At 54.4% G+C, this 18,205-nt stretch overlaps 2 protein-coding genes across 4 annotated transcripts in view; one reads left to right on the forward strand and one right to left on the reverse strand.

Moving 5' to 3' along the window:
• Positions 1-18,205, reverse strand: part of LOC127045845 (zinc finger protein OZF-like) — a 265,245-nt gene that overhangs the window by 205,154 nt on the left and 41,886 nt on the right. The window lies entirely within an intron of this gene.
• Positions 14,636-15,582, forward strand: LOC127046002 (zinc finger protein 239-like). The gene is made up of 2 exons (XM_050942902.1): positions 14,636-14,716; positions 14,779-15,582. Exons 1-2 carry the CDS (start codon positions 14,636-14,638, stop codon positions 15,580-15,582), a joined length of 885 nt encoding a protein of 294 aa, XP_050798859.1.

An 18,205-nucleotide genomic window follows, 5' to 3' on the forward strand; every position in this document is an offset into this window, starting at 1 on the left:
AGATAAACCTAGAAGGCTTTACTCAGATCTCAGACAATAGAACTCCTCTCTTACAACCTAATTTGGGGTTGAGGAGTTCATAAAATTGAACATCACAAAATAACAGTATGGCTGCTGCAAACATTGCTGTATGGACTATTGTCTCGCTTTCTTCTTGTCTTTCAAATCACCACATGTTGGTCTCCAGGGGTCTGGAGATGTTGGAATGGGACAGGGTCACTTCATTGTTAGGTGGGTTACTTCTTTTTTTCTGTTGGTGTAACCACTCATTTGGCAGGTCGGTGTTTGTAAACTCCAGGTTCTACTGTATGGGCAAATTCCCAGGGGCAGGGAGACTGAGTGAAAAATGAGGCCAGATTGTGAGCTCAGGGGCTAAATCTGGAATAATTCTGCTGCAGTGAGGAGTTCTGTAGAAATGCCCTGTTGACACCAGTGGGGTCACCCCCAATTTAGACTCATAGAATATCAGGGTAGGAAGGGACCTCAGGAAGTATCTAGTCCAACCCCCTGCTTAAAGCAGGACTAATTCTCAGACAGATTTTTACCCCAGATCCCTAATGGCCCCCTCAAGGATTGAACTCACAACCCTGGGTTTAGCATGCTAATGCTCAAACCACTGAGCTACCCCTGTCCAGTCTGTTTCACACCCCTTGTGCCATTTTGGCAGCAGAAAGGAGTCACAAACTGAACAGAACTGGCCCCTAGGGAGCTAAGTCCAGCATAAGAGGGTGCCCTGGCCAGCACTGAGCGATTGAAAGGGCTGTAAGACAGTCCCCAGCAAGTGAACGTGGCCAGCACAGGGAGGGAAAGTGACCAGGAATGCCTGGTGCTCTGGCTATTAATGGCTGATGAATGGCCCATAGAGGGCTGCTGCAGGCAGAGCAGCCCTAAGGCTGCTCTAACTTGCCTGGGAAGTGAAACAGTGGCTTACAGTCGCTTCTTTTCACACCACACCACCACCACACACAGGAATGGAGAACTGGGGCCTGGGTGAGGACCCCCCAGTAGCTGGCCCAATGTGTGGAGTGGCTGGCACCCAGCACCCTCCAGATCACCCCTTCACAGCATACCCCTAGGTTAGTGGGTTTGGTTTTCAATGAATAAGCAGTAACGACATAGCTTGGGAGGTGGAATCCCCACTGGTGCAGCCTGTATGCAGGGGCTGTGATGCAGCCTGTTCCGCTGCCTTTGTTTCGCTGAGTTCCTCCACAGGTAGATTCTCCATCCCTGCGCTTGCCCTCACACAGCGCCTGGGTCATCCTGGCCTGTGCACCATGCTGGCCGCTCTTTGAACCGTGCCAGCCACGAGGGCAGCGGGACCTACCTGCCCTGAACACTAAGGAGAGAGCCTGGAGGGTTTTCACCTTCTCTTTCAAGGGCAGCACCTTGTTTGCTTGGTGGTGGGTTGGCACAAGGCAAGACTTCGGGGGAGCCGGTCTCATTTGTTAAGACGCCTCTGCATCCCCGGTCAGGTTTCCTGACTGATCCAAGCAGCTAGTCAAAGTTCAGAGCCCAGGGGAGGTTCCCATTGGAAGGAGAAATGTCTGGAATCTGAGATGGGCATTGATACAATCTTGGTTATTTACAAGGAAAGTACAAAGTCCTGCTTCTCTGAATGCAGGAGCAACCAAGAACAGAAGGAGCAGTTTCTTACAGTCCCAAACCTCTTTAGCCAACAGGTCCCAAACTCTCTGTAGCTTTCCCAGGGACACATACCGTGCTCACTGGCTCCTGCTTGGCTTTCTTGCTTTTTGCCACTGCATCTCTCTCTGTTCTGTGGGCTCTCAGTTTGTGTGTTCCATCTTCCTTCAGACAAACACACACACACCCTGGCCACAATACTCCCACCCACATGATGCCACTTTCTGGGCAGACTCGATTAAGCCTTGTTTTAGATGTGGCCCCTTAAAGTGTTCCTTGCAACTATCCAAAGGGTGCTTTCACCCCTCCCCCACCACCACTCTCAAAGAGGTTTGTGATTCAAGCAGGCACCAGTCCGGTCAGCATAACTGTGTTTTAACTGGAACCCATCTTGGTCAGGTTAATCCATAGTTGTCTATTACAGGATTTCTTGCACCTTCCTCTGAAGCAGCAGGTGCTGGCTGCTGTCAGAGCCAAGACCCTGGGTTAGATGAACCTGCTTTCCAGTGATGGCAAACTTGACAACAGAATGATGGTGAGACCGTCTGGAAAAGACCTTCTGAAAAACTACAGAGAGGGAGTATTGTTTAGATGTCAGAACATAGGGCCAGGAGACACCACTCCTGAGTTCTGATCCTTAGCTCGCTGCATCATCTTGGCCAATTCACTTAATCACTCTGTGCCTCAGTTTCCCAACCTGTACAACAGATGAGCTATATTTAGAACTTGTTTTGAGATCTTCAAGCAGAATGAATGATAGAAACTGGGAAAGCAGGAATGACCAATGGAGACAGACATGTCATCATAAACAGCAGATTTGACCTGAATGTACAACATGGTCTGGCTGAAGTAAGGCCAGAAGAATCCAGGCTGGCTCCCTCCCCCACAAAGATGTCCCATCCAGGAGAAAGAAGGCAATAGACTCTGTCCACACAGCTGTGGTGTGAGCACACGTGGAATATAATGTTCAGTTTAGGTCAATGTAAGCTACTGACAAATGGAAGTGAGTTTGGAGCAGAGTGACACAAATGATGTGGGGGTTGGGATCTGAGCAGTGATCGACAGAGCAGGGCATGTGCCATCTGGCGAAGTGAAGGCTAAGGGGAAACATAACAGCTGATGTAGGCTGTTAGCACCCAGGCAGGAGAGTTGTTCGACGTGGGGCATGCTGCTATGAGCACAAGAAGTGAGAGGAAGTTCAGGAAAGGAGAATTTCAGCTGAACGGCAGGGGAGCCTTCCTGACAGGCCGGTAGGATAGTCTCCCAAGCGACAAAACTGGTGAAACACGGGTGAAGTCTGCAGGGAACAGCTCTGTGTGGGCAGTGCCATGGCTGGATGACTCCAAGTTTATGTCTACACAGCAATTAAACACCCTCAGTTGGCCCGGGTCAGCCCGCTTGGGCTCATGGGGCTCAGGCTGTGGGGCAGTAAAATTGTTGTGTAGATGTTTGGGCTCAGACTGGGGCTCTGGGACCCTGTGAGGTCCAGCTTCCAGCTACCTATCACCAGCTTCCTTTACCTCCTGGCCTCTCCAGCTCGCTGGCCCTGTCTCTACCATTGCTCAAGTCTCTGCCACCACCTTCCTGTTCAGCTCCTCACTCAAAAACCTTGGGGCCACCCGAGTTCTGGGGCATTCCACTAACTCTGAAGGGGTTTACAGGAATGTGCCGGGTGCCTTGTCCTCCAGGACGGTTACTCCACTTGGCTGCATTTACCTTCCAGCCAAGCAGCTGCTGGGCTTTCCCAGGCAATCGGCAGCCTGCGTCACTTTCTAGCGAGGCTGCCAACTGAACGCACCGACCAATACAAGATCTGGGGGACCATCTGTTTCCCTGCTATGAAGGCCCAAGGTTCTGAGCCCTCTACACAAAGCTGTTGACTGGAAGTAAGAGGGGGAGCAACATGCCTAGATAAAGTGGGGTGACTGAGCTGGGCGGGGGGGGCACCTTCCTCTTTGAGGGTCTGTCCAATCAGACAAGGAGGCTTGGAGAACGGTCTGTAGGGTCCGACTCAGCACAAGGACGTGCTCTCCATGAGATATCATCTACCCTAAGGCTTTAGGGCTTCAAGCCCAGGCCCAGGGAAGGTGCAGCGAGCAGCAGCATCTTCAGGAAGGTTTCCTGCTGACTCGGCCTCTGGTGCCAGAGACAGTCTAAGCTGGAGTGGGATCTGGGCCACCCTCTGACACGGGGCCGGCCTGGGTGGACGCAATGAGAACATGGCACCTGCCCTTGCCGCGCCCCTCAATGTAGGGACTCTGCTCCCAGCTCTAGCCTCCCCAGCTACTTATGCCGATGGCGCCCAACAGCTCAGCGGGGCTCAGGCTTGGCGAGGGGACGGAGTCACCTTGCACCTAGTGCAGTATAAGAGTCTCCCTTACAACTTTCTCAGGTGGTCTTATCAGAGCCTGCTGGTGGTGGAGTCAGCTCTAAAACCCCAGTGAGCTTCACTGGAGGAAAAACATCAAGTCCACAAACTCAAAGGGCCAAATCCTGGTGCAGACAAAATCGCCACTGACTTCAGCGAGAGTTTGACCACACCCAGGCCTTCAGGGTTTGGCCTGAAAACTTCACCCAAGATCATACACAGATGCAAATTATTCTGCCAGCTAAGCCTATGAAATGAGCTGGTGGGGTCTAGCTGCCTGATAGGCCAATGCATTAAAGGGGTAAAAAAATCCCAGGCAGAGCCAGGCTCTCTTGCTGGAATTCGAAGAGTGTTTTGTCAGGTGACATTTCCCGTTACTCCTGGTCAACAGCTTCAGAGCCCTGACTGGAACTGTGGCCTCAGTGACACCAATGACAAAACCTCCACTAGCTTCAGTGGGGCCAGAACCCCCCGCAATGAGGAAATGGGCCTGTCTTAGGGCTTGAGCGTTGGGTGTTGAGTTCATAACCACAAGAAGTTACTCAGATGTCAGGTCAGGGGAGAGAAGAACACCAGGAAGCCGGCACATGGGGGCCGATGGTTACGATAATGAAAAACATTAATAGTAAAAGTCTTGTGCCAATCGTTTCAAACCTGTGAGCCTACAGCTTAGACACCTAAATACATATTTAATGTATATTCTAAATACAATTGGTCCGGCTTTCTGCAGAGCTAAGCACCCAGCAGTCCCACTGAGAATGGGTTTGGTCCCTCTGGAAATCAGCCCACTCTCAGATAAGCTGCCTAGAAATGCATTCAGGGGCCTGCCTGTGGCTGGAAACACTGGTCTTTTATCATCAGTGGGTCTCAAAGCACATTACAAAGTGGGTAAGCATCATCGGCCCTGTTTTATAATTGGGGAAACTGAGGCACATGAAGGGCTCCTCATAGTGCTGAGGTCTCAGGGCACCAGGGAGCTGAGGCAGGAAATGTCCGTGATTTGGCAACATTCTAGGCCCACAACTAGAGGCACAATGCACTGCACCCCGTGGAGGTGGGGTTGAAATATGAGCTCAGGAGATCAGGGCAAATCCCTGGTCTCATCCCCAGGCTCGTTAATGTCCACACCAGGGAGATGGGACCTAGCATTTCAGTCTCCTCTGAGTGATTCCCACACACTCAGAGGTGCCCCAAGCCTCCGGCTCAGCACTAGCCCCAGGGCCCACTCCAGCAGAGGGGCGAGCGAGTGGGACCGGAACAGGTGCTTCTGCAGCTCCCCTCTCCTATCCAGTGCCCGGCTCTCAGCCCAGGCCCGGCTGGGAGATGTAAAATCCCCTCTTCCCATAGGAAGCTGGGGAGGGTCTGTGCTGGGGACTGTGGCTGGCACATGCAGGCATCCCACAGCAAAGCCTGGGCAGAAGAACTACGTCTCCCAGCGTCCCTCTCTAGCAGCAGCCCACGCGGCCCCTTCCGCCGAGGCTCCTACAAAGGGAGCTGGCTCTGATGTAGGGAGATGCCCCCCTGATTTGAGGACCATCTCAGCAGAGGGGGATTTGATCAGTCAAAGCAGTGACCATCTGGAGCTCTGTTTGGGGTGCTCCTGCTTGTCCCCCTCACTGGCTCTGAGGGCCACCCCCTCCCCATATCCCCTGCCCCTGCTATGAGCTGTGACAGCTAATCTTCCCCAGCCCTGTATCCATCAGCTTGTGGAGCGGGGCAGGGGGCGGCCTGCACTGGCTGACTGGAAACTGGCTCTTGCAGTCACATGAAAACGTGAGCGATGGAGCCCTGCGAGGTGGAGAGATCTGGGTGAAGGCTGCTGACTGGCTCCCAGTCCCGGACACCGCACCTCACCTGCCGACATGTCTGAAGGGCTCTCTCGCAAGGTAAGGGTTGGGTGTATGGTCGGACCCGAGCAGCTTGTGGTTACTGGTCCCTGTTGGACTGACTCAATGCCCAGGGTTCCCTGTGGCCATTCCCACTCTTCTTAACCAGACACCCCAAGCTCACCCAGGCCTCGCCCCCGATTGAGGAGAACAGTCCCCACGTCACCAATATGTTTATCATTGTCCCGTCCCCCCTCCTGGATGGCCTAGTTCAATGGAGTGAAAAGCCCGGCCCCTATCTGCCTCTCTGAGCAGCTTTCAGACGTTGGCAGGTGCCAGTCGGTCGTGGCCCCAGCACATCACAGACCAGGGCTGCTGCTCGGCCCTGACAGGGGTAAATTAAGCAACATGTCTGACATGTCAGTAGGTTTCTGAATTGAAAGTGCCGGAGGCCAGGGCTCTGGGAGTCATGGGCAACGTTCCCTGGTGGTTAATTTCCATGCTGGGCAGTGGGGTGGAGGATCGAGACCTGACCACATGAGTAGGAGCCATTCCTCTGAATCTCCCCAGCATCGCAAGGGTTAAAACTACACACCCACATGCACTCCTCACTCCCCATCCGGACAGCCCGAGAGACAAGACTTGTGTGGTCCCTTTGCCTGTGTTTTAAACACAAATCTCCAGCCCAGCAACAGGAGACAAAAGACCGGGTAGCTCAGGCAGCTTTGTATATAAATCCCCAGCATCAGCTGTGCCTTTCCCTCTCTTTGCTCCTATTATGGGGGTTGAGTCTGCCGGGAACAGAGCCTCCCTCAGCTCCCACTAGCTGCACAGGGAGCAGAGAGTGCTCAGGGGGAAAGGTGCACTTCTCAGGATCAGCCCCATTGCCTTATACCCCAGGGCCCTGACTGACTTCTACAGAGCTCTTGTGGCCCTAGGCTTTCCCATAGGTGGGGACCCAGGGACAGTCTTTTCTGACCTACCTGTCCACTGGCTTGAAATGTTCCTCCCTGCCCTTCTCTCTGCATTGATCACTTGCCATGGAATGACAGGTCTGCACATTGCGTGGCAGTTCCAAGGCCTGCCCTTCCCAGCTGGTAGAAACAGTGTCAGTGTGCTCTGGCTGTGGGAAAGTGCCTTTCAGCCAAGTCTGTTTGCCACGAGTGGGGCTTTATGTGCAATAAGGACAGGGCACCTTCTCTTTAGGATAGATCACAAACGGAGCTTTCCATGGCCTCATGAACATTAGACGCGGGAGGAGAGAGAAAAAAGACTGGGATTGTTCAGTTTGAAATAGAGGTGAGTGAGGTGGGATATGACAGAGGTCTATACGATCATGACTGGCGTGGAGACAGTAAATATATACCCCATTATATAAGACAAGAACCAGGGTCACCCGATGAAATTAATGGGCACCAGGTTTAAACCAAACCAAAGAACATTCTTCTTCAGACAAGCCACAATTAACCTGTGGAACTCATTGCCATGGGATATTGTGAAGGCCAAAAGTACATCTGGATTCAAAAACGAATTAGATAAGTTCATAGCAGATAGATCCATCAACAGCTGTTAGCCAAGATGGTCACGGATGTAACACCATGATCTGAGTGTCCCTAACCCGCCAACTGCCAGAAGCATCTGGCACTGGCCCCTGTCAGAGAAAGGATACTGGGCTAGATGCATAGGCACCAACTCCATGGGTGCTTCGGGGCTGGAGCATCCATGGGGAAAAAATGGTGGGTGCTGAGCACCCACCAGCAGCCCCTCTATCAGCTCCCTCCCACCCCCCAGCACCTCCCGCCCACCGGCAAGTCCCACTGATCATCCCCTCCCCCACAGCCTCCTGTATGCCATGATCAGCTGTTTCGCGGCATGCAGGAGGCTGGGGGGAGGCGAGCAAGGATGAGGCACGCTCGAGGGAGGTGGGGAACTGGGCAGGAAGAGGTGGTGCAGGATGGAGCGGAGGCAGGAACAGATGGGGCAAGGGTGGGGTCTTGGGGGAAAGGGTGGAGTGGGGATGGGGCACAGCTGGATGTCAAGCACACCCGGAACTTTGGAAAGTCGGGGTCTGTGGCTAAATGGACCATTTGTCTGACCCAGTATGGCCGTTCTTATGTTTTTAATATTCTGTTAAGTAATTGAGTCCATCTATGACATTGCAAATTTGTTTCTTATTGTACATGAATGGGCAGATCTCAGTTATCTGGATAGGGTGAAATTCACCCTGTGCAGGGGACCAGCACAAACGGAACTTGAGTGATGCATAAATCTTGTAGGGCTGAAATGGGATGTAACTGGTCTTTGTGCTGGTCCCTACAGGGGCTGAATTTCACCTGTATATTTCTCACCAGTTCTGAACCTTATTCAGTTCTTGGCCTCAAGAATATCCTGTGCCAATGAGTTCCACAGATTAATTAGATGTTGCATTTTTTAAAAAAAGGGCTGTCTTTGTATCCCTTGTAAATCTATTGCCCTCTATCTCTCCCCATCCTTTCTAAAGAGAGGTTTCTAATAGGACAGGGGGTCTCAAGGGTTATCATCATCCCGCACGCTCAGATGGTGACCTCCAGACCCAAATCCAGCACTGTCCCTGCAGCACCTTGGGTATGTAGAAAAATCAGGGTAAGAGATTGGTAAGGAGACAAGACGGAAGGAAGCTTGTTGAATGCGATCTAGTTAATGGCCAACTGGGACCTATGATTAGGCAAGGAGTGAATGGGCAGGGCCAGAAAGATTCTAATCCCGTTCACTTCACTGGAGCTATCCCAGGGATAATCTGACGCAGCGCTTTGCCCATCTCCATCATAGACGATAAACTTCCCAAGCTCCCCTTCCATAAAGGTTGGGGGAGATCCCCAGTGGGCCTCTGGCAGATGCGTCGAAAGTCCAAGACAATGCTGGGATTGTGTCTAGACAGAGGCTCTGCTCTTCACCTGCTCCCTAGCTCCCCCCGGCTGCTTCAGCAGGAGACAAGATTCTTTGTACTTCCTGCCCCAGCCACAGATCTGCACTGTTGAGGTGAAATGCCCTGGAAAGTCTCCACTGTTATCTGTTTGGCAGGCTGGAAAGGCCCCTGGATGGTTCGCTGCCCCAGGAGCCATCAGGTTGAACTAGAGGGGAACTGAAAAAAAATCCAGAAACTGGCAAAAGCTGAGGTTTTAAAACATGCCAAGAGACAAAGGCAGAGGTTAAAAAAAGCAGCTCTGATTTCAGTGTGACTCCGTCCCGCTGCCATCTCCCTTTTCTCCCCGTCTGGGCCAGTCACTCCTCGCGCCGGCTGTTGGCGGTACAGTCGCTCATAGCACGTAGAGGCCACAGCTGAAAGAGACTGACCCTTCCCCAAAGACCATAGTCTAAGGCCTGGTCCACACTACGCAGTTAAATTGATTTAAACAGCGTTAAATCGATTTAACGCTGTACCCGTCCACACTACAATGCACTTTAAATCGATTTTAAGGGCTCTTAAAATCGATTTCTGTACTCCTTCCCAACGAGAGGAGTAACACTAAAATCGATATTACTATATCGATTTAGGGTTAGTGTGGACGCAAATCGAAGTTATTGGCCTCCGGGCAGTATCCCACAGTGCACCAGTGGCCGCTCTGGACAGGTAACTGAACTCTACTGCACTGGCCAGGTATACAGGAGAAGCCCCGCGAACTTTTGAATTTCATTTCCTGTTTGGCCAGCGTGGAGCTGTCAGCAGCACAGGTGACCACGCAGAGCTCATCAGCACAGGTAGCAATGCAGTCTCCTGAGAATAGAAAAAGAGCTCCAGCATGGACCGCACGAGAGGTACTGGATCTGATCGCTGTATGGGGAGAGGATTCAGTGCTATCAGAACTGCGTTCCAGAAGACGAAATGAAAAAACTTTTGAAAAAATTTCCAATACCATGAGGGAGAGAGGCCACAGCAGGGACTCGGTGCAGTGCAGAGTTAAAGTCAAGGAGCTCAGACAAGCCTACCAGAAAACCAAAGCAGCAAACGGCAGATCCGGATCAGGGCCAAAAACATGCCGCTTCTACGCTGAGCTGCATACAATTTTAGGGGGCTGCGCCACCACAACGCCCCCCTTGTCCGTGGATTCTGAGGTGGGGGTTATAATCTCACCCATGGATGAGGATTCAGCAGAGGGGGAAGATGACGAGGAGGAAGAGCTTGCTGAAAGCACACAGCACTCCATTCTCCCCAACAGCCAGGAGCTTTTTGTGACCCAGACGGAATTACCGTCCCTGCCCTTCCAAGCCACTAGCCCAGACAGTGAAGCCATGGAAGCGACCTCTGGTGAGTGTACCTTTGTAAATATAAAACATAGTTTAAAAGCAAGCGTTTTTTAATGATTGATTTGCCATGAGGGCTTGCATGCATTAGCTGGCATTAAAGTTACTGGAAAAGTCTGTTAACATGTCTGGGGATGGAGCGGAAATCCTCCAGGGACATCTCTATGAAGCGCTCCTGGAGGTACTCCAAAAGCCTTTGCAGAAGGTTTCTGGGCAAGGCAGCCTTGTTCTGTCCACCATGGTAGGACACTTAACCACGCCATGCCTGTAGCTAGTAATCGGGTATCATTGCATGACAAAGCCTAGCTGCATATGGTCCCGGTGATTGCTGGCATTCAAGACGCATCATTTCTTTATCTCTCTGTGTTATCCTCAGGAGAGTGATATCGTTCATGGTAACCTGGTTAAAATTAATGTATTTTATTAAGGGGACAGACAATTCCCTTAGGGGTAGAGTATGTCGTCTGCTGCTCCTTGTAAAAGCGGAACAGGGAGAAGATGTGCTTTTTAGCATTTGGCCAGCAGGAATCTTCCCAGCTACTAGCCACGCAGTGGGGCGGGGGGAGGAGAAAGGGGGGGTGATTAGACATCTAATTCCCTTAGCCTGAGAACTAAGGTCCAGTTGATCATCTAGGCCCCTAACCCTAACCCTAACCCTTCCTACGGGGCTGCTTGCCTGCTGCTTAAAAGAAATCTTTCCTTGCAGGTAGCCCTGCGGGGGGAGGGGAGGTGGCTTAATGGCGCTGAGATTTTTAGCATTTGGCCAGCAGGAATCTTCCCAGCTACTAGCCAAGCGGTGGGGGGGTGGGAGGGTAGGAGAAAGGGGGGATGATTAGATGTAGGCCTTACCATGAGCGCATGCAAGCTGAATTGTGATCCCCAGACCTGCGTCTGTGTTGATCTGTTACACCACAGCCACAGGCACTAAATACTAAAAGAATCCAAATGCGACCTTGTAGTGAAATGACATGTGCTTTGTAAGATGAATTGTGTAGTTCACTGTGAAAGAGTATAACCATTGTTCTGTGAAATGTATCTCTTATAATCCTTCTATCACTATTTTCCCCCACTCATGCAGCTGCAAATTTTTCAAGCCTCCCTACTTCATCCCGAAGGCTAGCTCAGATAAGGCGGAGGAAGAAGAGGACACGAGATGAAATGTTCACAGAAATCATGGCAGTAACCCGCAATGAAAGAGCTCATCTGGGGGAGTGGAAGGACATGGTAGCAAAGTACAGGAAAGATGCCAGTGAACGTGAGGACAGGAGGGCCAACGTGAGGATAGGAGAGACGCTCGAGATGAGATGTGGCGGCAGGAAGATCAGAGGTGTAGGCAGGAAGATCAGCGGTGGCGGGATGCAACGCTGGAGCTGCTGCGCGATCAAACTGACATCCTCCGACATCTGGTGGATCTTCAGGAAGAGCTGCGGGGTCACAGAGTGCCGCTCCAGCCCATGTTTAACCACCCTCAGTACTCACCATGTTTCATATCTTCCACACCCAGACGTGTAAGAACGCGTGGGGGAAGGCTCCGTGCACCTGCCCACTCCACCCCTGTGGACAGTCCAACCAAAAGGCTGTCATTACATTGATGGCCTTTTTCTTCCCTCCTATCCTCCTCCCAAACCACTCCCGGGATACCTTGTTATTTCTCTTACTCTTTTTATAATTACATGCTTTTTAAACGAAGTGGGAGGGTGGGTTGCTTACAGGGAATGACTTTTAATAAAGAATACAAGCTTTTTAAACGATAGTAACTATACTTCCATAAGCAAGCTGAAATGGAAGGAGGGGGGGTAGGTTGCTTGCAGGAGGAGTCAATAAAGGGGGGAGGTTCATGAAGGGGAAACAACACAGGCAATGGCTGAAAGGGGAAACGGAGGCACAGCAAGAGGGAGGGACTTGTACAAATCACCCAGCAAGTCAGCAGAAGAGCCAGGAACTGAGCCCAGTTCTCCTGTATCCCAGCCCAGCCCTCTGTCCATTGAACCATATCTTGATTTAAAATTGGGTTGTGCATGCCCGGGGACAGGGCTGTGTCTCCCCATGCGTTTGTTTAGCCCCTGGCCCAATGAGGGCCCATGCGCGATTGGGTGCTGCTGTCCTATGAGACTAATCATACCACACGTGCACTCGTTGCTGTTTCAGGTCCCAGTGACGTTTGACGATGTTGCCATCTATTTCTCTGAGGAGGAGTGGGAGATTTTGGCAGAATGGCAGAGGGAGCTTTACAAGGAGGTGATGAAGGAGAACCTGGAGACTGTGCTTTCTCTAGGTAAGGCACCAATCTACCATCCCTGTACCCGGTCTCTCCCTCCTGCGTTACTTTGGGCAGGATTCTCTAGTGTTGTTACACTGTAATGAACTGGCTCGGGTGCGGAGGTGCACACTGCCCTCTAGTGGATGGGACTAAACTGGCCAACTGTGTGTCCTAGGGCCCATACTGCTAACAGCTAAATGAGATTGTCCTTTGGCTCAGGTAGTAGAAGACTGTGATTTTGGAGCAGGGGGATCCATGTCCTAGTGCCATCCCACCTCCAATTTCCAGCTGACTGTAACAAGCAAACTAGTTAGAACAGTGAAGTCCCAAATGGCCCTGGGTCTGTTACAATGCAGGTGTAGAATTATACATGCTCCTTCTTACATTCCTCCCAGCGACGTTCAAGGAAATTAAAAAATCTCTCTCTAGCGTAACGAAATATCCCCCAGCTAAACTCCCACTGCGGGGCCTGAGTGGTTAGACTGAGTGGAAGAAGGGCGTCTCGAGAAAGAGCCGGCGTTACCAACTCGCATGATATCATCATGCAGCTTGTGATATTTGCTGTTCTTCTTAAAGCCCCAACTCCTGGAATCAGGTGATTACATGAGAGTCTCAGCTTTCCTTAAAAGAAAAAGTAAGTTTCTAGCCCTCCTGTTCACGGAGAAAAGCTCTGCTGAGTTTCTCAGAGACTCCTCAGTCTGAACCCTAAAGCTTGTCATTGTCTTTTTCGGGAAGGATTCCAGATCCCCAGGCCAGCTGTCGTGTCCCTGATGGAGCGAGGGGGCGAGGCGTATGTCCAGTATCCCAGGGACCCTTCACCTAAGACCCACTTTGAGGGTGTGTGTGTGGCTCACAAGGTTCTGTGGACAAATCTGACGGGGGTCCAGTTCTCTCTCCTAAAGGGTTTGCACAGGCTATGTCAGGGGTAGCCGAACTGCAGCTCTTTTACCATTCAAGTGCCACTCGCAGAGCCCCCTAAGCCTCTCCCATTCTCTGCCTACCACACTGGGGGTCGGGGGGAGAGCTCAGGGCTTCTGCCCTGCGGGGGGAGTGGTGGAGCTAGGGGCTTCTGCCAGAGACGACTGGTGCCTGCTGAGAGGGGGCACAATTTAAAGATTCCCCCCCATAGCTTGAGTCATGCCGCACCCTTCTCTTATCCTCAGCGGGGTGTTAACTCCCATGGAGAGGCAGCCGCAAACAGCTGGGAGCTGCAGGGAGGGGCCACTGCTTCAGCTCTTTGGGGAGAGGCAGCCGCAGAAACTGCAGCTTTCCCCACAGCCGCAGCAGCTCCCAGCTCACCAGCTCCCGCAGCTGCTGTGCAGGGAGGGGGCCCTGCTTCACCATGTGACCAACAAACCCTGGCAAAAATCTGGGGAGGCATGTGCCCTACAGGCCCCCCCATACATTGTCTCTGGCTTCTGCCCGACGGGTGTAGGGGTGTCTCAGGAATTCAGTCCTGGGGAGGCATGTCTGCTGGGGCTCAGGGCTTCAGCAGGAGCCCCAGCAGGTGAACCCTGTCTCTCAAATGTCTGAAGATTGTCGTCTGCGGCTCGGAGGGCCAGTAAGTTTGGCCACCTCTGGGCTACTACAAAATCTGTACCCAGCATCTCAGACAAAATCCTGGTGGAGCGGGACCATATTCCCGCGCTTACCCCTAGGAAGCCCAGGGGTTGAATTGTAGTGGGACATGGTGACTGATACGGTGGCTGCATTTATAAAATCCTGGGCTCTGAGAGCCAAGGCCGTAACCCTCAAATGAGTGCAAAAGGACTGGCCACGCCCACAGCCACCCTGGCCCCGGGGCTGGGGTTACCCCTGAACAGGTAAGACAGAGCGACGTCCTTTAGCTAATGCTCAGTGATGGACCTGCCCCCACTGTTCAAACTTCCTCCCGCCCCAGGAGGTGAGTGGCCGGGACAGTGCCCCCAACGGGGGTTTGCAGCACGCAGACTGAGCAGTGAGGGGCTGGGGCTGGGGCTGGGGCTGGGCTGTTTCAGAGAGTCAGTGGCATCATGCTGTATTTGAACCTTTCAGGAAATGGCTTCCTAGGCCCTGACCAAGAAGCGGACGCCATCAATGGGGCTGCTGAGCAGCTGCAGCAGCCTAGAGAAGCCCCCTCTCTACCCAGCTGTGATGCACGTGTCCAGTGGGGCCGTAGCAGCTGCAGTGAGTTTGGACCATGGGTGCAGCCTGGCTGCCAGCTGGGGAAGGCTCCTGAGTTCCTGGGCTGCTGGGGAACTGGCTCTGGAGCAATGCACGATGGGCATGAGGACACCTCCGGGCTGCCGCCGAACCGCCAGCAGAGCTAGGCAGAGGAGCAGCGGCACCGGCGCCCCAGAGGTAAGGGCAGTGTGGCTGCGGAGCACCGCCCGAGAGCTGAGCGGGAGACGAGGCCGTTGCAGGGCCCCCACTGCGTGAACAGCTTCACCGCCCGGCCCAGGCTCACCGAGCACCTGCGGACGCACTCGGGCGACAGGCCCCTCAAGTGCCTGGACTGCGGCAAGCCCTTCAGCAAGCACTCGGTCTTTGTGGTGCACTGCCGCAACCACACAGGCGAGCGCCCCTTCCCGTACCCGGCCTGTGAGAAGCACTTCAGCCACTGCTCCCACTTGACGGTGCGCCAGCGCATCCACGAGGACGAGCACCCCTACCCCTGCGCCGACGGCCGCAAGAGCTTCATCAGCAAGTCCCGGCTCACGGTGCACCAGCGCACGCACACCGGCGAGCGGCCCTACGCCTGCACCGAGTGCCAGCGATGCTTCAGCCACCGCTCCCATCTCATCGTGCACCAGCGCACGCACACGGGCGAGAAGCCCTACGCCTGCGCCTGGTGCGGGAAGAGCTTCATCAAGCGATGCAACCTCCTGGTGCACCAGCGCACGCACACCGGGGAGAAGCCGTACCGCTGCACCCAGTGTGACAGGACCTTCATCCAGCGCTCCAACCTGGCGCTGCACCTGCGCATCCACTCCGGCAAGCGCCCCTACCGCTGCGCCCAGTGCCAGAAGGGATTCATCCGCCACACCCAGCTCACGGTGCACCAGTGCATCCACACTGGGGAGCGCCCCTACCACTGCCTCAAGTGCGGCAAGGGCTTCCACCAGCTGACCAACCTGGCCGCTCACCAGCGGACTCACCTGGCAGAGAGGGCCCTGCCGTGCAGCCAGCCTGCCCATGCCTTGCTGAGCCCCAGGGAAAGCACCTAGGAGGGACACAGCCGACGCGGTCAGAGGCTGTTGGAGCCTGCTCCTGTTCAGCCAGGTCTACATTCCTCTGGAAACTGGGCAACATCCAGCCAAGCACCATACCTTCCCCAGCCCCCAGAGCGTGGCACGGGACCATGTAACACCAGGGATCCCTGCTGCCACTGGGCCCCTGGCGACAGCCACACTCTGAATGCTTTAATGGCAGCTGCGAGCTTCCCCCAGCGTCTGTTGTTATCCTGCAAGGGACCGCGGCCGTGATGGGGAGGGTCTGTCTCTCGGCCAGACTTACAAGGAAATTCCTAATTAATCCTGCCAGGGTAGTCTCAGCTCAGCCGCTCAGCATGCCTGGGTAGATGGTAGCATGCATGTGGAGTGGGGGTCTCCGTCACAGCACCACGGGCCTCTCTGTGAACAAGTGTGAGCACATACGTGGCCCTGTCCCGCTGCTCCGATTATTTCTTTGTATTGCAGAATCATCTAGTCCTCGGCCAGGTGCTAGGTGCTGTACAACACACAATAGAAAGGCCATCCGTGCCCCAACAAGCTTATTGCTAAGAGAGGAGAAAACAAATGGCTAGAGACAGACAGAGGAGCCGGGGAGCCTAGGGAAACAATGAGCTGGTACTGGTCAGTGGGCAGCACACCCACTGCCGAACCGGTGCCAGGTTTCCTATAGCATTTTCGTCTCCCACGGGACCTTTCATCTATCTATGACCTTTACCGGGGGCGGTCTAGCTTTTTTGCTGCCCCAAGCATGGCAGACAGGCTGCCTTCGGCAGCATGCCTGCGGGAGGTCCCCGGTCCCGTGGATTCGGCGGTGTGCCTGCGGGAGGCCCCCAGTCCCGCGGATTTGGCGGCTTACCTGCGGGAGGTCCCCAGTCCTGGCGATTCGGCGGCTTGCCTGTGGGAGGTCCCCAGTCCCATGGATTCAGCAGCTTGCCTGCGAGAGGTCCCCGGTCCTGGCGATTTGGCAGCTTGCCTGCAGGAGGTCCCCGGTCCCGCGGATTCGGCAGCTTGCCTGCGAGAGGTCCCCGGTCCCATGGATTCGGCAGCTTGCCTGCGGGAGGTCCCCGGTCCCATGGATTCGGCAGCTTGCCTGCGGGAGGTCCCTGGTCCCGCGGATTCGGCAGCTTGCCTGCGGGAGGTCCCCGGTCCCGCGGATTCGGCGGCTTGCCTGCAGGAGGCACCCGGTCCCATGGATTTGGCGGCTTGCCTGCGGGAGGCCCCCGGTCCCGCGGATTCGGCGGCTTGCCTGCAGGAGGCCCCCGGTCCCATGGATTTGGCGGCTTGCCTGCGGGAGGCCCCCGGTCCTACGGATTTGGCGGCTTGCCTGCGGGAGGCCCCCGATCCCACTGATTCGGCGGCTCGCCTGCGGGAGGCCCCTGGTCCCGCAGATTTGGCAGCTTCCCTGCGGGAGGTCCCCGGTCCCATGGATTCGGCGGCTTGCCTGCGGGAGGCCCCCAGTCCCACGGATTTGGCAGCTTGCCTGCGGGAGGCCCCCGGTCCCGCGGATTCGGCGGCTTGCCTGCGGGAGGCCCCCGGTCCCGAAGATTCAGTGGCTTACCTGTGGGAGGCCCCCGGTCCCTCTGATTCGGCGGCTTACCTGCGGGAGGCCCCCGGTCCCGCGGATTCGGCGGCTTGCCTGCGGGAGGCCCCTGGTCCCATGGATTCGGCATACCCACCGCCGAATTGCCGCCGTCTCCACAGGACTGGCGGACCTCCCCACCACGCTTGAAGCGCTGGTGCCTGGAGCTGCCGCTGCCCTTTACCTCCTTTGCTGCAGCGAGCCGTGCACACAGGCTCAGGGGCCCTAACTCCTCACGTTTGCTCCTTCTTGCACTTGTAACGCCTTCAGCACTGCAAAACCCACCCAAGGAAGGGCTCAGTCATAGTTTATCTGCACTGAGCTCCACTCCCTAGGCCCTGCATTGCCCTCTGCTTGAGCTAGCACACATTAGCTGCTCTGTCTGAGTCCCGTTGCTCTCTGGGAGGCGGCTGTGGGGGGTGCACTGCAGATGCATTAGGTCCTCCAGCTGGGCTCTCCGTGTGGGCACCAGGGCGCTTCCTTCCCAGCCAGGCTGCTGGCACCCTGTGCTGCTTTAGTTTTTGCTCACCTCACAACAAGCTACCTCAACTCGCTCAACAACCAAGCTAGAGCTACCTCAGCCCCCTTCGGTCCCAGCCTCCTGGCACGTGTTCCTTTCTGGGGAGTCTTCTCTTAGCAGACGTGTTGCCAAATGGCTGCTCCCAAACACAGCACAGGCTCAGTGTCAGTCCTTACCAATGGGGGGGCATCCAGACCCGGGAAAATATACAGCCGCCTTTTCCTTGCACAGGCCCTGCTTGGTCCGACCTGCTTCATCCCCTCTACCCCTGCTAGGCAGACATGCTAATCACCCTCCTCCCGTTACAAGACTTGGGGGGAGACCCCCTAGTTGGCTAGCAGTGTATTAGGGCATTTTCACGCACCCTCTAGGACACTGACGATGACGAGATGTTTCTTGGCACTCAGCTATATGAACCTGCAATATCCAAATGCAATTGACGTCACCCGTTTTACTGGGATTTAGAATCCCAAAAGTTGGTGACAGAAGGACCTAGTAAAATCACATCATGTTTATCC

The sequence above is a fragment of the Gopherus flavomarginatus genome, chromosome 2 (assembly GCF_025201925.1).
Source record: "Gopherus flavomarginatus isolate rGopFla2 chromosome 2, rGopFla2.mat.asm, whole genome shotgun sequence".
Classification (NCBI taxonomy): Eukaryota; Metazoa; Chordata; order Testudines; family Testudinidae; genus Gopherus; species Gopherus flavomarginatus.